At 39.5% G+C, this 27,636-nt stretch overlaps 1 protein-coding gene across 7 annotated transcripts in view; it reads right to left on the bottom strand.

Moving 5' to 3' along the window:
- SHISA6 (shisa family member 6) overlaps nucleotides 1-27,636 on the bottom strand; it is a 287,961-nt gene that overhangs the window by 236,167 nt on the left and 24,158 nt on the right. For 3 of the 7 annotated variants that reach the window (XM_075846756.1, XM_075846755.1, XM_075846753.1), the window contains exons 1-2: nucleotides 15,251-15,433; nucleotides 13,576-14,485 (exon numbers count right to left, since the gene is read on the bottom strand). In XM_075846756.1, coding sequence (XP_075702871.1) covers nucleotides 13,576-14,126 — 551 coding nt within the window. In that variant the 5' untranslated portion in view covers nucleotides 14,127-14,485; nucleotides 15,251-15,433. Of the gene's footprint in view, nucleotides 1-13,575; nucleotides 14,486-15,165; nucleotides 15,227-15,250; nucleotides 15,435-27,636 lie in introns of those variants that run through there. The other 4 variants (XM_075846754.1, XM_075846750.1, XM_075846752.1 and 1 more) reach the window with 3 other exon arrangements.

Here is a 27,636-nt window from a genome sequence, read left to right on the forward strand (position 1 = left end):
AGGGCATGACGAGGTATTCGAAATGACCTTCGGGCGTGTTAAACACAGTCTTCCACTCATCCACTTCTCTGATTAGGATAAGGTTATAAGCCCCCCGAAGATCAAACTTAGAAAACCATTGGGCCCCCTGAACCTGATTGAAGAGATCAGGAATCAAAGGAAGGGGATAGTGGTTCCTTACAGTGACCTTATTCAAGTTTCAGTAATCGATGCACGGCCTAAGACCACCATCCTTCTTCCCTACGAAGAAGAAGCCAGCACCTACCGGAGAAGTAGAGGGGCAAATGTAACCCTTGGCCAGGCTATCCTGGATATATTCTCTCATGGCCTCACGTTTGGGACAAGAGAGATTGAATATCCTAACCTTAGGGAGCTTAGCTCCTGGTACCAAATCAATTGCGCAATCATATTCTCTATGAGGAGGTAACACTTCGGAGGCCTTGTTAGAAAAAACATCAGCGAAGTCCTGAATAAACTCAGGTAGAGTGTTCACCTCCTCAGGGAGAGAAATAAAATTAACAGAAAAACAGGACGTCATGCATTCATTACCCCATTTGGTAAGATCCCCAGTATTCCAGTTAAACGTGGGATTATGCATCTACAACCAGGGAAGGCCTAAAACCAAATCGGACGATAATCCCTGCATCACCAGTACAGAGCACTGCTCCAAATGAATGGAGCCAACAATGAGTTAAAAAACAGCAGTATGCTGTGTAAAATAACCATTAGCAAGTGGAGAGGAGTCCATACCCACTACCGGGACAGGTTTAGGCAAATCAATCAATGGCATAGCTAGAGACATAGCAAATTCCACAGACATAATATTAGCAGAAGACCCTGAATCCACGAAGGCACTGCCGGTGGCAGACCTACCCTCAAAAGAGACCTGAAAGGGAAGCAAGATCTTATTAGGTTTCATATTTACGGGAAATACTTGTGCGCTCAAGCGACCTCCCCGATGGTCACTTAGGCGCGGAAGTTTTCCGGCTGGAGTATTCTTACGCCTAGGACAGTCGTTCACTTGATGCTTGTCATCCCCACAGTAGAAGCAGAGACCATTCTTCCTGCGGAGCTCTCTACGTTGTTGGGGAGACACGGAGGCCCCGAGTTGCATTGGTTCATCCGAGTTTTTAGTGGAAGAACGAAGCAACGGAACCTCGGGAGCCATCACAGGGGAGCGAGAGGAGAAGGCACAAAACGTTCAAGTCGTCGTTCCCTGAGACCTCGGTCCAGACGTACCACTAAAGTCATAACCTGATCTAGAGAGTCAGAAGAGGGATAGCTAACTAACAGGTCTTTCAGGGCGTTCGACAGACCCAATCTAAACTGGCACCTCAAGGCAGGGTCATTCCACCGAGAAGCTACACACCACTTCCTAAAGTCAGAACAGTACTCCTCAACGGGTCTCTTACCCTGACGTAAGGTCACCAGCTGACTCTCGGCAAAGGCAGTCTTGTCAGTCTCGTTATAGATGAGCCCAAGAGCAGAAAAGAAAAGGTTAACAGAGGAAAGTTCAGGGGCGTCAGGAGCCAAGGAGAAGGCCCATTCTTGGGGGGCGTCCTGGAGCCGAGACATAATTATACCCACTCGCTGGCTCTCAGAACCTGAGGAGTGGGGCCTTAGACGGAAATAGAGCCTACAACTCTCCTGAAAGGAGAAAAAAGTCTTCCGGTCCCCTGAGAACCTGTCAGGCAACTTGAGGTGGGGTTCAAGAGGTGAGGTGGAGGGCACTACCTGGATAGCATCACGCTGGTTGCACCTCTGAGCCAGGTCTTGGACCTGTAGGGAGAGACCCTGCATTTGCTGAGCCAGGACCTCAAGGGGGTCCATAGTGTGTCAGGGACCAGAGTAGAAAAGGTATATGGGCCTGTGATTATGTAATGTCGGGGTAGGGAGACAGACAGGTGAGCCCTAATCTACCCACCACTCAGTCCCTGCCTACTTGCACGGCCCATCCTAGGCGACGGCATACAACTGGGCGACGGTCCCTACGCTCAATAAGTGCACGACAGACAAACAGACGAGGGTACACAGAAGCTAAGGGAAATGGGGCAGTTGCCCACGGCAACACCGTGAGCAACAAGAGTAGTGAACGAGCCGAGTCAAACCAGGAGTGTACGAGGTACCAAACGCAGAGCAGGAGAGTAGTCAGTAAGCCAGGGTCAAATTGAAGCAGAGGTCAATAGTACTAGCAGGAACAGCAGAGCCAGGAAACCAGACCGAATCACAGGCAAAGGAAGAGCAGGAAATGAAGGTATAAATAGACCGGGGGCGGGAGCTAGCTCCGTCTGGCCAGGCTGTGATAGGTTCTCGCACTCCTCAGCCTACCAGCCTGATTGGTAGCAGATCGAGTCACTCTATCAGACCTAGGAGCAGATGCAGACTGATTAATCACAGGCGTCGACACAGAAGCTCTGTCTGGTAAATGATAGATAGATAGATAGATAGATAGATAGATAGATAGATAGATAGATAGATAGATAGATAGATAGCGCTGGTTTACTTACTTTACACCAGTATATTGCGTGAAGAAACATTTCGCACATCATTAATAAATCTGGCGCATTTTACGACGCCTCAGCCCTGCTGCCTTTTCTAGACACTTTTTAACTGTCTATTGAGGTGCAAAATGCCAAATAAATCGGTCTCACGACATGTACACCAGTTTTTTTTGGCACAACTTAAACCCAAATCTTGGTGCATTGGGCTCAGTAAATCTGCGCCTTTGTCTTTATCAAAATAAGAAGAAAGAACGTCACCTCTAAGTATACCCCTCCTCCACCAAACTTTACAGCGGGCACAATGCAGTCAGGCAGGTAACATTCTCCTGGCATTCACCATCCCAGGCTCGTCCATCAGACCCCCAGATAGAGAAGCGTCACTCCACAGAACACGTCATATAGAGAAGCGTCACTCCACAGAACACGCCAGATGGAGAAGCGTCACTCCACAGAACACGTCACATAGAGAAGCGTCACTCCACAGAACACGTCATATAGAGAAGCGTCACTCCACAGAACTCGCCAGATGGAGAAGCATCACTCCACAGAACACGTCATATAGAGAAGCGTCACTCCACAGAACACGTCATATAGAGAAGCGTCACTCCACAGAACACGCCAGATGGAGAAGTGTCACTCCACAGAACACGTCATATAGAGAAGCGTCACTCCACAGAACACATCATATAGAGAAGCGTCACTCCACAGAACACATCATATAGAGAAGCGTCACTCCACAGAACACGCCAGATGGAGAAACGTCACTCCACAGAACACGTCATATAGAGAAGCGTCACTCCACAGAACACATCATATAGAGAAGCGTCACTCCACAGAACACACCAGGTAGAGAAGCGTCACTCCACAGAACACGCCAGATAGAGAAGCGTCACTCCACAGAACACATCATATAGAGAAGCGTCACTCCACAGAACACGTCATATAGAGAAGCGTCACTCCACAGAACATGTCCGATAGAGAAGTGTCACTCCACAGAACATGTCAGGTAGAGAAGCGTCACTCCACAGAACACGTCATATAGAGAAGCGTCACTCCACAGAACATGCTGTGCCCCCATGCCATGAAGTTCCCGGGCACAGTTTCTGTGTGGATGTTAGTACCAGGGGAGGTCTGTACTCTGCAGTTATGGAGTGGGCGGAGTGTTGGTGACTTTTCTGCACTTGCTCCTCAGCACTCGGCGCACTCGCTCTGTAACTTTACGTGGTCTGCACTTTGTGGCTGAGTTGTGGCGGTTCCTTCCACTTTACAATAATATGGATGTGTGTGATCTCTTTACAACGACCCGTTCTATCACAGATGTCTGTAAAGTGACTGCAGGGCGAGCACCTGATGTTATACGCTGGGGGGAATGGACTGATGGATACACCGGAATTCAATGATCAAGAGGGGGGGGGGGCATCTATCTATCTGTCTAGCTATCTCGTATCTATCTCAAATCTATCTTCAGATGTAGCCAATTTTATCTGGATTCTGATAACTTACTGCATCGTGATATCACACAACAAAAGCCATTGAAAAAGTCAAAGTTAAAGTTTGTTGACACTGTGTATTTAATGCGTTAGGAGTTAAGATAAAGATGGCTACATCTGTATCCATGTATCTATTTATCTCATATTTACATATCTATCAATCTATCCAGGGCCGCACCGTCCAAGAGGTGAGGTGAGCGTCTCGCCACCCCCTCCTGCCCTATAATATTATCTGCGTCTGTAGGACACAGATACAATTACATGGATAACTAGCGCTGGCAGGGCAAAAAGAATTAGCTAGTTGTCCTGCCATTTAGCGCCTTTCAATGACAAATGTGGCGCGATGATGTTGTTGTGCCGCTTGCGTCGTTGAGCTCCAGAAGACTTGGTCAGAAGAGGCAAGGCCTTCTGCGCCCTCGGCGCGGTAACGGGATCAGGTGACTATGTAAAGTTTTTTTGTTTTTTTTCAGTTAACAGTGTGAGTGACTGTGACTCTATCTACAGGGGGCTGGCTCTATCTACAGGGGACTGTATGTGGGGCACTATCTACAGGGGGATCTATGGGGGCCACTATCTACAGGGGGCTCTGTGGGGAGCACTATCTACGGGAGGCTCTATGGGGGGGAACTATATGCAGGAGGCTTTATAGTGGGCCTTAATATATGGGGCACAGTCTACAGGGGGCTCTATGTGGGACACTGTCTACAGGGGGCTCCATGAGGTGCACTGTCTACAGGGGGCTCTAAGAGGGGCACTATCTACAGGGGGCTCTATGATGTGCACTATCTACAGGGTGTACTAGGGGGGCACCATCTATGGGGGGCACCATCTACAGGGGGCAATGTGTGTGGGACACAGTGTATGGCGCTTTTATATTTAGAGGTGCAGTGTGTGGCACCATAAGAATTTTATCTTTGTTTATAGGTGTGGAAATGTTTGAAAAGTGAGAAGCTGAAGACATCTGAGCTGAAAATTGCAAAAATGGGCCATGACCGGGAGAAGTCATCATAGAGGTCTGGACCGGAACGAGAAGAAAAGAGAAAAAGAATGACTAGAATGTCAAAAGACGTCACCTGAGAGTCACTCAATGTAAATGTTAATTCTGCCTCTAATCAGCACTGTAGTCACAGTATGATTTGCAGCGAGATAGTAGGTGGTATGATTTTTTTTTTGTGAAACAGCAACTCCCAGCATATCCTTACTATTGATCAGGCCATGCTGGGAGCTGTAGTTTTACGCCGTACAAACCTATACGACAGGTTTTGCACTAAATTTTCAAATGATCTCTGTACTGTGCTGTATTTGCGCTGGTGCTGTTTTTATGTACTGAGCTTGTTTCTGGTAATGTGTATATATATATATATATATATATATATATATATACAGAGCTTGGTTCTGGTACTGTATATATGTAGTGAGCTTTGTTCTGGTGACGGGCACGATTTACAGGGTGCTCTATGGGGGGCACTGTGTGTGTGGGGCACAGTGTATGGCGCTACTACATTTAGAAATGCAGTGTATGGCGCTATTATATTAAGGGGCGAAGTGTGTGGCACCATGAGAATTTTATCTTCTTTTATAGGTGCGGAAATGTTAGAAAAGTGAGAAGCTGAAGACATCTGAGCGGCAAACTGCAAAAATGGGCCATGGCCGGGAGAAGTCGTCATAGAGGTCTGGATCTGATGGAGACGAAAAGAGAAAAAGAACGACTAGAATCTGATAAGACGTCACCTGTGAGTCGCTCAATGTAAATATTTATTCTGCCTCTAATCAGTACTGTAGTCCCTGTATGATCTGCAGCAAGATAATAGGTGGTATGATTTTTTTTTTTTGTGAAACTGCAACTTTAACCATATCCTTACAATTGTTTGGGCCATGCTGGGAGTTTTACACCGTACAAAGCAGCAGGGGTTGCACTAACTTTGCAAATGATCTCCATACTGAGCTGTATTTTTGATGGTGCTGTATTTACGTACTGGGCTTGTTTCTGGTACTGTATATATATTTAGTGAGCTTTGTTCTGGTGGTGTATATATGTACTGAGCCTGGATCTGGTGCTGTATTTATGTACTGAGCCTGGTTCTGGTGTTGTATTTATGTACTGAGTTTGGTTCTGGTGCTGTATATAGGTACTGAGTTTAATTATGGTGCTGTATTTATGTATTTAGCTTCGCTCTGGTGCTGTATTTATGTACTGAGCACGGTTCTGGTGCTGTATATATGTACTGAGCTTGGTTCTGGTTCTGTAATTATATAGGATATATTTATAATAACAAAATTACAGGGCAGGTGAAATTTTTGCAATTGATTATCTATTTAATGGGAACCGGTCAAGTAGTTTTAACCACTTGAAACGCCACCATCCAGTAATACATGACCTGACCATATTTCCAAACATTCCCTTGTTTTTTCATATGCAACAAAATCTATAAAATCAACTTTTAAAACGGCACAAACCATATGCTAATTACTCATTAAAGGGTCATGGGGGCGGTGCCACTATCCTGAAGAGTCACATAGTCCTGCCTCCAAACCTACCTTTCAATGTTTGATTGGCACCCCCCTGGCTGTCATACATGACTACCAGTCTCCTACAACTTTCTTGGATGCGCCATTGCCTTGTACTCCATGGGCACCACCGTGCAACGAGTTGTACTCTGCCGGGCTTCATCGCTGCACCGCGCATGCCAGGGGAGTACAAGGCAGCGGCGCATCCGCAAGAGTTGGAGGAAGCTGCTAGTAATGTAGAACAGCCAGGGGGATGTCAGTCAAGATCTGGGGGGCGCCATTTGAATTTTTGCCTCAGGCAGGCTATCTATCTATCTATCTATCTAATATCTAGCCATCTATCTTTGTCTGTCTAATTACACGAAGTAATCACTTTATACTTTTTTTTTTTACTATTGAATAAAAACCACACAGGATGAAAAGAAATCTGCTCCTCATACGAAACAGATTGAGGATTTCATCAGCTCCATCCCAAAATCACACCATCTTATTTTCTTCTCCAGATATGAAATGCATGTTTTCATACAACCAACTGTTCAGCTCTAGAGGTTAATGTTCCCGATCTGCCTTAGGGGTGAAAAAATATTCTTTTTCATTTTGTTACATTCACCGCTGCTGCTCTTGGAAGAACATTATTCAACCAAAATCTGACTCAAACTCTTCCCGACTGGTGTCTAATGCACCTCCAGCAAGAGCCGGCTCATCACTGGAGTCATATCTATTATACTATAAAGACAGGCAGGCATTAGAGGGCTCTATACTGTTATTTTCTGTAGTCTAAGGGGGGCATGAAAAGAAAGAAAGAAAGAAAGAAAGAAAGAAAGAAAGAAAGAAAGAAAGAAAGAAAGAAAGAAAGAAAGAAAGAAAGAAAGAAAGACAAAGAAGGTGAGATAGATAGATAGATAGATAGATAGATAGATAGATAGATAGATAGATAGATAGATAGATAGATAGATAGATCAGCTTCTTAGGATCTTATATATTCCATAGGGGACAGTACAGAATATGCTGCTATCCCACATGATATAACAAGGCAGCATATGCTATCGCAGCGCAGTATATTGGCGGATATCATGCCTGATTACCCTACAAGACAAGGGTTAATTTCGGAATGACTATTACTTACTAGACCCCCACAACTTTGACTGGGTTTTAGGTTTTATATAAATAAATCTTAATCCTTGTGCAGAAACTTCTGCAACTTTCTAATACACAGAAGGGACATTTTTCGCGGGCTGTAGGCCGATATTATGGCATAAGAAATGTCGCAAATTAGGGCGCATACCATATTTGTGCCATAATTTGAGACATTTTATGGTTTTAAACCGACTCCGTCACTTTAAAAAAAAAAGTTGGCGGCTTAGAGTGCCACTGACGCCCGAAAAATCACTGTCATTTACCTCAGAAACTGCTGTCAATTATAGCAAAAATCTATTCCGGAGATGAGCCCCATTTATTAGCGGCGTGCTTCTCTTAATCAATCAGGGGCATTCACTCTTTATATTACAACTGGTACATCATGAAATGCCAGTCTTAAGGAATTCCCCTCTTTGTGTTTTAATTCCTCACACCTTTCAGATCTCGGCTTGCTGGCAGTGAATGGAAACATTCACAGACTGAAAACCTGCCCTGATCCTGTGCAGCTGACATAGATACATATCTTGTTACCAGACAGATCTCTGACACGATGATGCGCCATGCTTCTTTGTCAGCTAGACATGATTAGGATACATTTAAACCAGATTATTTTCATTCACTCACAGCAAGAAAAGATATTGAAAATCGTGAGGCATTTAAACATGTATATTAGAATTTTGCAGAACTTTTCATGACACAGTGATTCATTCAATTTATATAAGAGTGGAGGACTCCTTTAAGACCTCTTAGTTTGGGCAGCAGAGCTGTTTTTGGCACAACTATATTTACATAAGACTGGACGACCCCTTTAAAACTATTAAAAATATAGCAGAGAAGATAGAAAGAAAGATATAAGATAAAAAGATATAAGATAAAAAAATAGATATTTTCTATCAAATTATCTATCTATTTATCTCATATCTATCTATCTATCTATCTATCTATCTATCTCATATCTATCTATCTATCTATCTATCTATCTATCTATCTATCTATCTATCTATCTATCTATCTATCTCATATCTATCTATCTCATATCTATCTATCTATCTATCTATCTATCTATCTATCTATCTATCTATCTATCTATCTATCTATCTATCTATCTATCTATCTATCTATCTATCTATCTCATAGTTCTCTATCTATCTATCTATCTATCTATCTATCTATCTATCTATCTATCTATCTATCTATCTATCTATCTATCTATCTATCTATCTATCTATCTATCTATCTATCTATCTATCTCATATCTATCTATCTCATATCTATCTATCTATCTATCTATCTCATATCTATCTATCTATCTCATATCTATCTATCTATCTCATATCTATCTATCTATCTATCTATCTCATATCTATCTATCTATCTCATATCTATCTATCTATCTATCTCATATCTATCTATCTATCTATCTATCTATCTATCTATCTATCTATCTATCTATCTATCTATCTATCTATCTATCTATCTATCTCATATCTATCTATCTATCTCATATCTATCTATCTATCTATCTATCTATCTATCTCATATCTATCTATCTCATATCTATCTATCTATCTATCTATCTCATATCTATCTATCTATCTATCTATCTATCTATCTATCTATCTATCTATCTATCTATCTATCTATCTATCTATCTATCTATCTATCTATCTATCTATCTATCTATCTATCTCATATCTATCTATCTCATATCTATCTATCTATCTCATATCTATCTATCTATCTATCTCATATCTATCTATCTATCTCATATCTATCTATCTATCTATCTATCTATCTATCTATCTATCTATCTATCTATCTATCTATCTATCTATCTATCTATCTATCTATCTATCTATCTATCTATCTATCTATCTCATATCTATCTATCTATCTCATATCTATCTATCTATCTCATATCTATCTATCTCATATCTATCTATCTATCTATCTATCTCATATCTATCTATCTCATATCTATCTATCTCATATCTATCTATCTCATATCTATCTATCTATCTATCTATCTATCTATCTATCTATCTATCTATCTATCTCATATCTATCTATCTATCTATCTATCTATCTATCTATCTATCTATCTATCTATCTATCTATCTATCTATCTATCTATCTATCTATCTATCTATCTATCTATCTCATATCTATCTATCTCATATCTATCTATCTATCTATCTCATATCTATCTATCTATCTCATATCTATCTATCTATCTCATATCTATCTATCTATCTATCTCATATCTATCTATCTATCTCATATCTATCTATCTATCTATCTATCTATCTCATATCTATCTATCTATCTATCTATCTATCTATCTATCTATCTATCTATCTATCTATCTATCTATCTATCTATCTATCTATCTCATATCTATCTATCTATCTCATATCTATCTATCTATCTCATATCTATCTATCTCATATCTATCTATCTATCTATCTCATATCTATCTATCTCATATCTATCTATCTCATATCTATCTATCTCATATCTATCTATCTATCTCATATCTATCTCATATCTATCTATCTATCTATCTATCTATCTATCTATCTATCTATCTATCTATCTATCTATCTCATATCTATCTATCTATCTCATATCTATATCTATCTATCTCATATCTATATCTATCTATCTATCTATCTATCTATCTATCTATCTATCTATCTATCTATCTATCTATCTATCTATCTATCTATCTATCTATCTATCTATCTATCTCATATCTATCTATCTATCTATCTCATATCTATCTATCTCATATCTATCTATCTATCTCATATCTATCTCATATCTATCTATCTATCTCATATCTATCTCTCATATCTATTTATCTATCTCATATCTATCTATCTCATATCTATCTATCTCTCATATCTATCTATCTCATATCTATCTATCTATCTATCTCTCATATCTATCTATTTATCTATCTCATATCTATCTATCTATCTATCTCATATCTATCTATCTATCTCATATCTATCTATCTAATATCTATCTATCTATCTAATATCTATCTATCTATCTATCTATCTAATATCTATCTATCTATCTATCTAATATCGATCTATCTATCTAATATCTATCTATCTATCTATCTATCTATCTGCTCCTTTGTATTTAGGAGATTACATTTGGTGGTTGCTATGGTAAACTGTGGCGGAAAGCCTCTCACTTACTGTGAATAATATTCATTTAACGTATTAAAGTCTGTGAATTATTATAATTGCCACATAGGTTCTGTATAAATGATCGTCCAGCAGATAATTGGTAACAGCCATTTAGAAGAAAGCCGCCATTTATAACAGGTCTACAATGTGATAATTGGTTGGATCCTTCCCCACTAGATTGAAACGGTGATCTTCTGGCGACAACCAATATGGCTGCAGCAGGGGTTGTCATCCAGCCCGTCTACAGTCATGAAGAACCTATAAAATCTTGGTGACAACCCGTGTGGGCGGTATAACAGTGTCCATACAGGTTGTCATCCAGTTTTCCTAGGGGAGAGGGGGCACTTTTTTATTTTTGATACTTTGTGGTCATATCTTAAGGGAAGGAAGAGGATAGCAATGATGGCATTATGTAACATGCGGCTGCTTCTGATTGGTTGAGAATGACCTCACTGTAAGAATGTTCTCTCCGGGGATAGATATAACAGTGCTATTATCTGGACTTTTCTATGTTATTTTGAGGATGATAAACTCATTTTAGGTTATCGGCATTGAATCAATATTAGTAAATTCATCACGTCCAGGCTAAATGCATCAATTGATATCTTGTTACTAAAAAGTCCTTGACTTCCAGTTACAGATGTAGTATCGATTACTGATATTAATATTTGATATTAACTTGCTTTATATTGTATAATGTTCTAATATCTCCATTCTGCTGCAGGAGCGTACTGTCTGTACAGAATATATAGCTCTATTCAGCCTGACCTTCCTGTTTTATGAATAGAATGACAACACTACAGTAAAGACTGACACACAGGCAGTACATAACACTGGAGATTTATATGCCATTTAGGGTGTGTAGAAAGCTGGGAGACAACCCAGTTAACTCCGAGCTGGCTGAACAGGGCATTATATCTGCAGGTCATTTATTCTATACAATTATCTCACACAATGTAACCATTTATTAATTTGGCTGATGGGACTCCATGGTGATTGTCACCTTCTAAAGTCAATGATCATCTAGGAGGGAGGGGGGGGGGCAAGGTGGCAAATGGAACTAACCAATAAGATAAAATGGCGTGCTAATGATTGTTGGGTTGGGTTGTCCCGTAACTGAAACAAATGGTAGAAGATGACACAACAGCAGAGGACCTCTTTCTCTGGACATGGTCTACTTTTGGCTCCATAATTCACAGCAGCACCATAAACAACATGTCCCACCACAGTAAGAATAGGTAGGACGGTTACTCTCCTGGACTACAAAGACTAATAAGGTAGTACAGATGGGTTCTTCGCCATCTTTGTCTATAGCTTTGGTCGAAAGCTCCTTCCTTTTCAAAAATTGGGAGACTTTTTGCATGGACTTTGAGTCTTGTTCCTTGTATCTTTTAGAAGACCAAGCATCTTGATGACCTTGTAGACCTATAGGTCATCGTCCTTGTCCTCGTCAGTTAGATCATTGACTGTACTCTACATATGCCCACGAGCTCCTCGATAACTTTTATGAAGAGAACAATATGAAATGTTAAATACTTTTGTGTCAAAAAAGACAAAAGTATAATAGGTATGATACCTTTATTGGCTAACCATAAAAGTTCTATATGCAAGAAGAAGGGGCCTCTGTGCTCTGAAAGCTTGCATATAGAACTTTTATGGTTAGCCAATAAAGGTATCATACCTATTATACTTTTGTCTTTTTTGACACAAAAGTATTTAACATTTCATATTGTCTCTGGCTAACACGGTACTACACAATTTTTTACTGTACTTCATGAAGAGAACAAATAAGTCTCTGCCCAGTTAATGAGAAACCACGAATATAACACATGATAGAAGAACCTCCTAAAAGAAATTTCCTGATGCAACAACCACCCGTAGATAGATTCATATCTCTATGTACCGGATGCGGTGTTAATAACAACATTTTCTGTTCATAAACCCGTTAAATATGCAACAGCCATTTATTTTCTGTTCAACAACCGGCTGTCACATTAGGTTTGAGGAAGCATTAACGGATTGGAAGAGTCACCGGACCCATGTGTCCCATTAATGGACAATAGAGCTTGTATATTCCAAATGTATGTTATGTAATACAAAAGAACTGAAAGGAAGTATATTATAATGATTGTATCAGTTCTTCAACCTCAAAAACAAGGGTTAATGGGTTGTTCTTGCTAAATTTTACCCAAGGAATATACATGGACGTCTTTTGATTCCATGACAAGTTTTAAAATTATTCGGGACACTCCTGGTGTTCATTCTTTTCAAATATGATAAAAAATTAATAAAAACTAGATTCACAACCAAATCAATCAACCAGTTGAAGGATTTATCCTATTTTAGACACACTAAAATAAGACCAAGCTCATTGGTACAGACAACTCGAAAGAGTTGACGGAACAACCGCCAACAAGATGGATGAAGACAATCCTGAACATGACATTGAGAAGCCTGAGGACCCAAACAGAAGATGGGATGCTGTCAAGAAACACTATGGTCAACAGGGTCGAAACAGACAACTTGGTAATAATATATAAAACCTTGTTAGAAAAGTAACGAAGAAGGTCGAGGTCCCTAAGTAGTAGATTAGATCTTGGGAACCGTTTTTGGAAAATGGCATTGGGTTCTGAAAACCAAGGGGCAAGACAAAGTCTTCTCCTTAGTATTGAGTGTTGTATTATTTTCTACCCATGTTGTGTCCCTACATGTGGTCAATATATTGGGTCATCTTACCTGTGGATGTTCATTTCCCGAGGTGGTCGTCTTGCTTTGTCGTAAGCCACTTTGGCAAATACCCCAACGATAAATATAAATGTGATGACCCCACAGGTGATGTATACAGTGGTGTTGGTTTTGTCATTGAGTGGGTCATAGGCATCAACTTCCACCATAACATCGTTCGGTTTGGTAGTCACAACCCAAATCAATTTCTTGCACTGGATTTGGTCCAGTCTTTTGTTCCGTTGTTCACAGCAATATCGTAAAGAACATGTCCCACAGCAGTAGGGATGAGTGGTGTGGTTACAGTCAAACTCTTTGTCCCATTGACCACTGACATCATAATAGCCCAAGCACTTCTCATAAGGTAGCGCAACTGGGATCTTCACCTTCCTAGTGGTGACTGGAAGGGGCAAAGCTGTTGAATTAAGGTCCTTCCCTTTGGCTGGTTTTTTGGATGGACCTTGGTTCTTGTTACCTTTAGCTTTTGCTGCGGCTTCACAATGATAAAGAAGACCAAGTGGATCTAAGTAGACCACAAGAAGTAGCACGTGTTGCCACCTCATGATCAACCAGTACCCAGCCTTGAACCTTGAAAATAAGGTAAGGCAGAAGTTTTTTTTCTCCCCTTGCCTAGTAGATATATGGCGAAATGTAACGTGAAGGCTTAAATTATAGTCCTACATATACCGTCCTCTCCAATGTGACATTGTCCATGAGCTCATTTCTTTCTCCGTCATCCAGATACTCCACTGGTGGTGACACCAGAAGACCACGTACTAATCCCGGATTGAGTGCTGCTTAAATGTTCAACATGTAGATGGGCTTCCGGATACATCCCAATGAGAGCGGTGCCAAGGAACGATAGACGTTGACCGTAGGCATGTCAAGTGACGCTTTAGCCCATTATGTATGTAGGCAGCTTCTGGATGTAGGGAATAGAAAATAAAAATCTGATTAACAATTACAGCTCTCTACCACCCCCCTCCTTATTAAAATGTGTGCACAAGCATTATAAAACCCAGCGCCCCATGGGGCAAGATCCACAAAGTAGATAGTGTCTCATTGCATGTATAATGCACGTTATCCGCTAACAGCTGACTCCTTATATTAAATCAAAGACGAAGAAGAAGGCAAAAAGGAGACACAATATAGATTTTCAAAGCTTCCCTTTCCTCCCTTTTTGAATCCGTAAAAAGTCTGTGTGAAAGGATTCTGGATGGTGGAGCTTTAAGATCCCATGAGAAAGCCTTCGGCATCAAACGGCTCCGATTGCAGACACATCAAGGAAAGCTTGGGAATGAGCTTCAGTACATCCAGAGCCAACCTAAGTGGTCGAAGTCCCAGCTCACTTATTTTAACACTCGGACAACCTGTCAATAGGGCGATATCTGGAAACGTGACTCTAGGAAGCATTATCCAAGCATAAACCCCCTTCCCTCCTCCATTTCTCAGTCAAGCCAAGACTCTTACATCATTAGAGTTTTAAATCACATAACCTTCCCCCCTGCCCGGTTGCCCAGATACATCTGCCATGGAATAAATCTACCCATGTTTAATCCCGATATCTAAAAATATACAAATTCTGGACGCAGTCATGCAAACCTTGGGTCATTATTTACTGCATACAGTCAAGAGCATCATCGGCGAACCCCATGCATGATCCTACAGCCAAGGGGACTCTACTCACCCTCGTCTCTCACTGCAGATGTTAAAAGCTGTTCTTCAATGAATAGGAGATGCTGCTGCCTGCACTAGTAAAACAAGAGGAGGAGATGTTCTCCGAGTGAGTCCGCCCACAGTGCTTTTATCCCTGCATCAATTCATACAGGCGTCACCATTTCACTAGTTGAGGAACATGTTTACCCCAGGACGAGTGGTCATGGAGAGCTCTTAGGGGTATATTGGGATGGTGGGGTGGAGGGGAAGGGGGGTGGTGGCTGCAGACTTATTTGACGTCTATGATTGGCTGAGGAGGTCATGTCCAGTCTTTTATAAGGAAGAGCACGATCCTCTCTCTGAGGTGCGGAAATCAATGGAATTATCCTAGAAATGACACAACCAGGGATCACAGATGTTTGGGGGATATTCCTGGATCCATTCCAGAGTGTTCACAGGAGCAGCTGGACGCTCATCCCCCTCAGTTCATGTACAAGAATCCAGGCTTTCATTTATCACTCAGTGGAAATTCTCCCGCATCCATATCCTATGGGACGTTCTGGATGGATGCAGGGCCCCTTACCCCAGTACATTTCCTATAACATGACTCGGCTGTAGCTATTGCTTCGCCTGTCAGTGGGATGAGGAGCCAAGAGTCTAGAACAGATGAATCCCTTGTACAAAGAGCTTGCAAACTAGTCAGGGCAGGAGGTCAGAGAAACGGTCTGCTCTGTAGGATTTTATATTTAATTTTCTGCCATAACATGCATCTTATTTAACGTTATGCGTGATGTCTAAAAGCTGGATACATAGGGTTAACAGGGCACCACTATGCAGAGGAGCTGGCAGTCGTTAACCCTTTATTTGGTGTTTGCTCGCCAGTCCTGTTAGTTTGTGGTTTAGTCTCTGTTCTGATTGGGAACATTTGCAGACATGATGTTAAGGTTGAATGCAAACAGTTAAGGAGGACATGACTTAAGGTAGCACAGCATAGTAGACAAGAGGGCTGCCAAGATTTAAAGTATAATAGATGAAGTATTTGGAAGGACTATTTGCATATTAAGATTAGTGGAATCGGAAATAAATTATATATGACACATATACACTTACATACAGACATATATACAGTCATAAATGCACTGCATACATACATACAGACATACATACCTACTGTACACATACATACATACATACATTCATACCCACATATAGACATACACACATACTGTACAAACATACATACCTACTGTGTACAGACATACATAAATATATACATACACATACTGTACATACACACACATATATACATACATACCTACTGTACACAGTCATACATACACACAGACATATATACAGTCACACATACTGTACAAACATACATATATACACACACATACTGTACACATACATACAAACATACATAAATACATACACAGACATACTGTACATACATACTGTACAAAGACATACATACATACACAAACACACATACACACATACACAAACATACATAAATACATACACAGACATACTGTACATACATACACACATACATACACATACATAAATACATACACATACATACAGACATACTGTACATACATACCTACATACATACCTACACAAACATACATAAATACATACACAGACATACTGTACATACATACACACATACATACACATACATAAATACATACACATACATACAGACATACTGTACATACATACCTACATACATACCTACACAAACATACATAAATACATACACAGACATACTGTACATACATACACATACATAAATACATACACATACATACACAGACATACTGTACATACATACCTACATACATACCTACACAAACATACATAAATAAATACATACACATACATACACAGGCATAACGTACGTATACACACACACACACACACACACACACACACACACACACACTTTACAAATATACATACTGTAGTAGTGCAGCTACTGGAGAGTGCAGAAACTGTCAGGTTTTTAAGCAACCCGGGAGCATGTACAGCAGGAAGGGTTTTCTCTACTATTGCTTGGGTGTAAAGCCCGGAATAGGGCCTGGTTTGCTGGAGTGTGAAGGAGAAGGGCGGCTTCCACTCCATACAGACAGTCCGTGTCTTGGGCTGTCTGATGAGCCTAGGTAGGCTTCACCTGAGACGGCTCTTTAATTGAGGTGTGTGCAGTTCACACAGGCCTCTCAGTCTGGGGAAGTCAGTCAGGCATGCTAGCCTGTGAAAGTCACCAACGTGTAAGGTAAAGCTGCCAATGTTGTGAGGTGCTGGGCACAAGGCTCAGTGTCTCGTAGTGAGGGACACTGAATGTGTTAGTTAGAGGCTGGACAGCCTAGGGTTTATTTTGTATGTTTTAGTTGTAACACTGCTTGCTGTGGTGAAGACAATAAAGCTAGCTGCGGCTGGTTTAAACTTTTATTCCATGAGTTGGAGTGAACTTTCTATGTGTGCCAACCATCTCACCCGGGAGATGGCGATCCTGTGAGCTAAGTGGTCCCCAAGTTGTGACAATACATACCTACTGTATACAGACATACATAAATATATACCTACAGACACATACTGTACATGCATACTGTTTACACACACACACACAAACATACATACTGTACACAGACATGCATACATATATAGTCACACACAGACATACATACCTACAGACACACATGCACACAAACATACAGGCACACATACTGTACAAATATACATACCTACTGTACACAGACATACATACATACACGGACATACATACATAATATGTACGTACGTATGTACGTACATATATACAGACACACACACACTTACATTCCCACATATAGTCCTATACATACATATGTACAACAAACATCCCACACCGTCTAACTTTTTAGAAGGCCAAAAGGAGACATTTAAAGAGGCTCTGTCACCAGATTTTCAAACCCCTATCTCCTATTGCAGCAGATCGGCGCTGCAATGTAGATTACAGTAACGTTTGTTTTTTTCAAAAACGAGCATTTTTGGCTAAGTTATGAGCATTTTTATATTTATGCAAATGAGCCTTTCTTAAGTACAACTGGGCGTGTATTATGTGTGTACATCTGGGCGTTTTTACTTGTTTTACTAGCTGGGCGTTGTGAATAGAAGCGTATGATGCTGACAAATCAGCATCATCCACTTCTCTTCGTTAACACCCAGCTTCTGTCAGTGCACAGACACACAGCGTGTCCTCCAGAGATCACGCTGTGACGTCACTCACTTCCTGCCCCAGGTCCTTCATCGTGTCGGACGAGCGAGGACACATCGGCACCAGGCGACAGAGGCTACATCGACTTACCTGCAAACGCCGATGCTGCTGCAGAATCAACTGTAGCCTCTGTCGCCTGGTGCCGATGTGTCCTCGCTCGTCCGACACGATGCAGGACCTGGGGCAGGAAGTGACGTCACAGCGTGATCTCTCGAACACGCTGTGTCTGCACTGCCAGAAGCTGGGTGTTAACGAAGAGAAGTGGATGATGCGGATTCGTCAGCATCATACACTTCTATTCACAACGCCCAGCTAGTAAAACAAGTAAAAACGCCCAGATGTACGCACATAATACACGCCCAGATGTACACACACAATACACGCCCAGATGTACACACACAATACACGCCCAGATGTACACACACAATACACGCCCAGATGTACACACACAATACACGCCCAGATGTATACACACAATACACGCCCAGATGTATACACACAATACACGCCCAGATGTACACACACAATACACGCCCAGATGTACACACACAATACACGCCCAGATGTACACACACAATACACGCCCAGATGTACACACACAATACACGCCCAGATGTACACACACAATACACGCCCAGATGTATACACACAATACACGCCCAGATGTACACACACAATACACGCCCAGATGTACACACACAATACACGCCCAGATGTACACACACAATACACGCCCAGATGTACACACACAATACACGCCCAGATGTACACACACAATACACGCCCAGATGTACACACACAATACACGCCCAGATGTACACACACAATACACGCCCAGATGTACACACACAATACACGCCCAGATGTACACACACAATACACGCCCAGATGTACACACACAATACACGCCCAGATGTACACACACAATACACGCCCAGATATACACACACAATACACGCCCAGATGTACACACACAATACACGCCCAGATGTACATACACAATACACGCCCAGTTGTACATACACAATACACGCCCAGATGTACACACACAATACACGCCCAGATGTACACACACAATACACGCCCACTTGGACTTAACTTTAAACACGCCCAGTTGTAATTAAGAAAGGCTCATTTGCATAAATATAAAAATGGTCATAACTTGGCCAAAAATGCTTGTTTTTGAAAAAAACTAAACGTTACTGTAATCTACATTGCAGCGCCGATCTGCTGCAATATGAGATAGGGGTTTGAAAATCTGGTGACAGAGCCTCTTTAAGACTTGCTGCTCTACTTCTTCATAGGTTTCCACATTCTGACCTCTCCCCCTGCAGTCTTTCACATGCAATTTACTCCTTTTTAAAGAAATTACATTAAAAAACACCTCTATCAGAGCAACAAATATAGATGTAGCAGAGCTACGTTTGCTGTGTGTTTTGAATGGGAAAACCCATGTGATGCCATAGTCTGATATTTGTACATCTGTAGTGTGTTATAGAACTGCAGACAGACTTGCTGGCTTGTCCTAGCTCCTAATGACTTAGGAAGGGTTGCTAAAAAAAATGAATAAGCCAGCTCTGCTACATCTGAGAGAGATGTTTATCCGAATTATTGAGAAATCCAGGCACTTTGTAGAGTTCTTTTTATCAAAATATATTGATGATGAGTATTGATCTGATCCTGAACCAAAACGTTCAAACTATATATCACGGAGTCATATAAAAGGAACTAGTGGGAAGTTTATATGGGGCAAGTGCAGAACAGCAGCAGCAGTAGGGATGTATGGAGTCAAGTCTGTGTGAGTGCACCATTCATCGTAGGCTTATATTGATGATTTAAATGTTTGAAATGGTTTAGTTCACCTTTTCCCCACTAGCAGGTGCAATTTAGCACAGGCAATGGGAGGAATTCTACCTGACAAGAGAAAATACAGGTTTCTAAAAGTTGACTGGGAATTTTAAGAATCCTGGAGTGAAAAGGACTAAGTATATAGACATGGGGCCATAGCTCTGCTATTGCAGATGATGTGGAGCAGACTAGAAATGGAGTTTAGTTTATATGTCCTACTTCATGGTGAAGGCAATTGATGAGATTTCACTTTAGAATTACTCATGTCAACAATAGATTTTACTTGTAGTACCATGCCCAACCACATGGTGTGCTGTTAAGGGAAACATGTCTATTAGTAACACAGGCCATTAACAACTTCTTTCAAGGAGATGTAGCACATCACTCTCTATAGCCACCTAGTGGTCCAAATATTAAGTGCAATAGTGTATAGTTGCTAAAACATTTTCTTTTGTTAGATATTGTACAAGTGATGCGTAACTGTAAAAAGACATATGCAGAAAATAATTGAGAGCAGCGAGTGTTAGTAGACAACGTAATCTATCTATCTATCTATCTATCTATCTATCTATCTATCTATCTATCTATCTATCTATCTATCTATCTATCTATCTATCTATCTATCTATCTATCTATCTATCTATCTATCTATCTATCTATCTATCTATCTATCATCATATAGACATTAATTCTGTATGAGCCATAGATGGGAATATAGACTCTTTTGCCATCTCAGGCCAAAACACTTCAAAGGTGAAATTTATGGGGCTGCCACCTACCATGTGCCATTTATAATATTAGTGTCTTCATATGTGGCATAGGAGACTCTGGGCCCTCTCAGACACTAGGATCCGGGTGCGACTGATACCTGTGCACCCCCTATAGCTACACCCCTTATTGCATTTTTTCACTGGAGAGTACGTGAGAAATCAGCTGACATACATTTTATCCTCCATTGAGCCCCATACATTAGTATTGGTTCTTGTTTATTTGCATTAATGTTGATCAATTAATACACGGCAGCATTCAGTGACCATGGCAAAAAATACACAGCTGTATCAGTATACCCCAGGCACATCTCTTCTACCAAACCCATCCTCTCATCCCCTCCTCACTGGACACATCTCCTCCAACCCATTCTCTCGCCTGTATAGCACCAGGCTCTTTATTGTGAAACTTAATGAACCTTGAAATATACATCAATAAGAGTCTGGGATTGGAGTCACTGTGAGCGGCGGGACGATATTCAGCCTGTGGCATCTGGAAGAATTACTGACAACCACAAAAGGCCATTTCCAATTTTCCAATCAGAGATTGCTACGAGGCAGCTTTAAAATATGGAGTCCTTCTGATTAAGGCTTTTAGAGGGAATTTCTTTTGGTTCAAGATGACTTCATAACTTAAAATAACTCAAAAACGCTTTACAAGAAAATTTGGAGGAGAGGTTTAAAGGCTTTATTATTCTTACGTGAATGAATTAAGTTTCCAATATGGCTGCCTGGAGAATATAGAGCTAAGTCATTAATAGGAGGCACAGCATAAAAGACAAGAAGGTTTATATAACAATACAGCTAAGAACAAAAACACAAAATCATCAGCGTGCGGTGAAGAAAATCCACTAAACAAAATAGACTTCTTGCCCAGGGATAAGACAGAAATTAAAGTCTTTGGAAAAATAGTGGCAAGTAGAGACTCACAACATCATTCAGAACCATGGACAGCAAATACACTGATAATATTACTACTCACTATATACAAGAATATAACTACTATAATACTGCCCCTGTATACAAGAATATAACTACTATAATACTGCCCCCATATACAAGAATATAACTACTATAATACTGCTCCTATATACAAGAATATAACTACTATAATACTGCTCCTATATACAAGAATATAACTACTATAATACTGCCCCTATATATAAGAATATAACTACTATAATACTGCCTCCTATATACAAGAATATAACTACTATAATACTGCCCCCTATATACAAGAATATAACTACTATAATACTGCTCCTATATACAAGAATATAACTACTATAATACTGCTCCTATATACAAGAATATAACTACTATAATACTGCCCCTATATACAAGAATATAACCACTATAATACTGCCTCCTATATACACGAATATAACTACTATAATACTGCTTCTATATACAAGAATATAACTACTATAATACTGTCCCCTATATATAAGAATATAACTACTATAATACTGCTCCTATATACAAGAATATAACTACTATAATACTGCCCCTATATACAAGAATATAACTACTATAATACTGCTCCTATATACAAGAATATAACTACTATAATACTGCTCCTATATACAAGAATATAACTACTATAATACTGCCTCCTATATACAAGAATATAACTACTATAATACTGCTCCTATATACAAGAATATAACTACTATAATACTGCCTCCTATATACAAGAATATAACTACTATAATACTGCCCCTATATACAAGAATATAACTACTATAATACTGCCCCTATATACAAGAATATAACTACTATAATACTGCTCCTATATACAAGAATATAACTACTATAATACTGCCCCCTATATACAAGAATATAACTACTATAATACTGCCCCCTATATACAAGAATATAACTACTATAATACTGCTCCCTATATACAAGAATATAACCACTATAATACTGCTCCTATATACAAGAATATAACTATTATAATACTGCTCCTATATACAAGAATATAACTACAGGGTGGGCCATTTATATGGATACACCTAATTAAAATGGGAATGGTTGGTGATATTAACTTCCTGTTTGTGGCACATTAGTATATGGGAGGGGGGAAACTTTTCAAGCTGGGTGTTGACCATGGCGGCCATTTTGAAGTCGGCCATTTTGTATCCAACTTTAGTTTTTTCAATGGGAAGAGGGTCATGTGACACATCAAACTTATCGAGAATTTCACAAGAAAAACAATGGTGTGCTTGGTTTTAACGTTACTTTATTCTTTCATGAGTTATTTACAAGTTTCTGACCACTTATAAAATGTGTTCAAAGTGCTGCCCATTGTGTTGGATTGTCAATGCAACCCTCTTCACACACTGATAGCAACACCGCAGAAGAAATGCTAGCACAGGCTTCCGGTATTCGTAGTTTCAGTTGCTGCACATCTGAAGGCAATTGTCTATGCTGTGAAGATACGAGATGTGCAGCAACTGAAACTACGGATACTGGAAGCCTGTTAATATCACCAACCATTCCCATTTTATTTAGGTGTATCCATATAAATGGCCCACCCTGTACTATAATACTGCTCATATATACAAGAATATAACTACTATAATACTGCCCCTATATACAAGAATATAACTACTATAATACTGCCCCTATATACAAGAATATAACTACTATAATACTGCTCCCTATATACAAGAATATAACTACTATAATACTGCCCCTATATACAAGAATATAACTACTATAATACTGCTCCTATATACAAGAATATAACTACTATAATACTGCTCATATATACAAGAATATAACTACTATAATACTGCCCCTATATACAAGAATATAACTACTATAATACTGCCCCTATATACAAGAATATAACTACTATAATACTGCTCCTATATACAAGAATATAACTACTATAATACTGCCCCCTATATACAAGAATATAACTACTATAATACTGCCCCCTATATACAAGAATATAACTACTATAATACTGCTCCCTATATACAAGAATATAACCACTATAATACTGCTCCTATATACAAGAATATAACTATTATAATACTGCTCCTATATACAAGAATATAACTACAGGGTGGGCCATTTATATGGATACACCTAATTAAAATGGGAATGGTTGGTGATATTAACTTCCTGTTTGTGGCACATTAGTATATGGGAGGGGGGAAACTTTTCAAGCTGGGTGTTGACCATGGCGGCCATTTTGAAGTCGGCCATTTTGTATCCAACTTTAGTTTTTTCAATGGGAAGAGGGTCATGTGACACATCAAACTTATCGAGAATTTCACAAGAAAAACAATGGTGTGCTTGGTTTTAACGTTACTTTATTCTTTCATGAGTTATTTACAAGTTTCTGACCACTTATAAAATGTGTTCAAAGTGCTGCCCATTGTGTTGGATTGTCAATGCAACCCTCTTCACACACTGATAGCAACACCGCAGAAGAAATGCTAGCACAGGCTTCCGGTATTCGTAGTTTCAGTTGCTGCACATCTGAAGGCAATTGTCTATGCTGTGAAGATACGAGATGTGCAGCAACTGAAACTACGGATACTGGAAGCCTGTTAATATCACCAACCATTCCCATTTTATTTAGGTGTATCCATATAAATGGCCCACCCTGTACTATAATACTGCTCATATATACAAGAATATAACTACTATAATACTGCCCCTATATACAAGAATATAACTACTATAATACTGCCCCTATATACAAGAATATAACTACTATAATACTGCTCCCTATATACAAGAATATAACTACTATAATACTGCCCCTATATACAAGAATATAACTACTATAATACTGCTCCTATATACAAGAATATAACTACTATAATACTGCTCATATATACAAGAATATAACTACTATAATACTGCCCCTATATACAAGAATATAACTACTATAATACTGTCCCCTATATACAAGAATATAACTACTATAATACTGCTCCTATATACATGATTATAACTACTATAATACTGCCCCCTATATACAAGAATATAACTGCTATAATACTGCCCCCTATATACAAAAATATAACTACTATAATACTGACCCTATACACAAGAATATAACTACTATAATGCTGCCCCTACAGTGGAGGAAATAAGTATTTGATCCCTTGCTGATTTTGTAAGTTTGCCCACTGTCAAAGTCATGAACAGTCTAGAATTTTTAGGCTAGGTTAATTTTACCAGTGAGAGATAGATTATATAAAAAAAATAAAAAAAAATCACATAGTCAAAATGATATATATTTATTTGCATTGTGCACAGAGAAATAAGTATTTGATCCCCTACCAACCATTAAGAGTTCAGCCTCCTCCAGACAAGTTACACGCTCCAAATCAACTTGGTGCCTGCATTAAAGACAGCGGTCTTACATGGTCACCTGTATAAAAGACTCCTGTCCACAGACTCAATGATCAGTCTGACTCTAACCTCTACAACATGGGCAAGACCAAAGAGCTTTCTAAGGATGTCAGGGACAAGATCATAGACCTGCACAAGGCTGGAATGGGCTACAAAACCATAAGTAAAGCGCTGGGTGAGAAGGAGACAACTGTTGGTGCAATAGTAAGAAAATGGAAGACATACAAAATGACTGTCAATCGACATCGATCTGGGGCTCAATGCAAAATCTCACCTCGTGGGGTATCCTTGATCTTGAGGAAGGTGAGAGCTCAGCCGAAAACTACACGGGGGGAACTTGTTAATGATCTCAAGGCAGCTGGGACCACAGTCACCAAGAAAACCATTGGTAACACATTACGCCGTAATGGATTAAAATCCTGCAGTGCCCGCAAGGTCCCCCTGCTCAAGAAGGCACATGTACAGGTCCATCTGAAGTTTGCAAATGAACATCTGGATGATTCTGAGAGTGATTGGGAGAAGGTGCTGTGGTCAGATGAGACTAAAATTGAGCTCTTTGGCATTAACTCAACTCGCCGTGTTTGGAGGAAGAGAAATGCTGCCTATGACCCAAAGAACACTGTCCCCACTGTCAAGCATGGAGGTGGAAACATTATGTTTTGGGGGTGTTTCTCTGCTAAGGGCACAGGACTACTTCACCGCATCAATGGGAGAATGGATGGAGCCATGCACCGTCAAATCCTGAGTGACAACCTCTTTCCCTCCACCAGGACATTAAAAATGGCTCGTGGCTGGGTCTTCCAGCTCGACAATTACCCGAAAACATACAGCCAAGGCAACAAAGGAGTGGCTCAAAAAGAAGCACATTAAGGTCATGGAGTGGCCTAGCCAGTCTCCAGACCTTAATCCCATCGAAAACTTATGGAGGGAGCTGAAGATCCGAGTTGCCAAGCGACAGCCTCGAAATCTTAATGATTTACAGATGATCTGCAAAGAGGAGTGGGCCAAAATTCCATCTAACATGTGTGCAAACCTCATCATCAACTACTAAAAATGTCTGACTGCTGTGCTTGCCAACAACGGTTTTGCCACCAAGTATTAAGTCTTGTTTGCCAAAGGGATCAAATACTTATTTCTCTGTGCACAATGCAAATAAATATATATAATTTTGACAACGTGATTTTTTTTTAATTTTTTTTTAATATAATCTATCTCTCACTGGTAAAATTAACCTAGCCTAAAAATTCTAGACTGTTCATGTCTTTGACAGTGGGCAAACTTACAAAATCAGCAAGGGATCAAATACTTATTTCCTTCACTGTATATACAAGAATATAACTACTATAATACTGCCCCTTATATACAAGAATATAACTACTATAATACTGCCCCCTATATACAAGAATATAACTACTATAATACTGCCCCTATATACAAGAATATAACTACTATAATATTGCCCCTGTATACAAGAATATAACTACTATAATACTGCTCCTATATACAAGAATATAACTACTATAATACTGCCCCTATATACAAGAATATAACTACTATAATACTGCCCCTATATACAAGAATATAACTACTATAATACTGCCTCCAATATACAAGAATATAACTACTATAATACTGCCCCCTATATACAAGAATATAACTACTATAATATTGCTCCTATATACAAGAATATAACTACTATAAATACTGTTCCTATATACAAGAATATAACTATTATAATACTGCTCCAATATACAAGAATATAACTACTATAATACTGACCCTATATACAAGAATATAACTACTATAATACTGCCTCCAATATACAAGAATATAACTACTATAATACTGCCCCCTATATACAAGAATATAACTACTATAATATTGCTCCTATATACAAGAATATAACTACTATAATACTGCCCCCTATATACAAGAATATAACTATTATAATACTGCCTCCTATATACAAGAATATAACTACTATAATACTGCCTCCTATATACAAGAATATAACTACTATAATACTGCTCCTATATACAAGAATATAACTACTATAATACTGCCCCTATATACAAGAATATAACTACTATAATACTGCCCCCTATATACAAGAATATAACTACTATAATACTGCTCCTATATACAAGAATATAACTA

Source organism: Rhinoderma darwinii, chromosome 13, assembly GCF_050947455.1.
Source record: "Rhinoderma darwinii isolate aRhiDar2 chromosome 13, aRhiDar2.hap1, whole genome shotgun sequence".
NCBI classification, from domain to species: domain Eukaryota; kingdom Metazoa; phylum Chordata; class Amphibia; order Anura; family Rhinodermatidae; genus Rhinoderma; species Rhinoderma darwinii.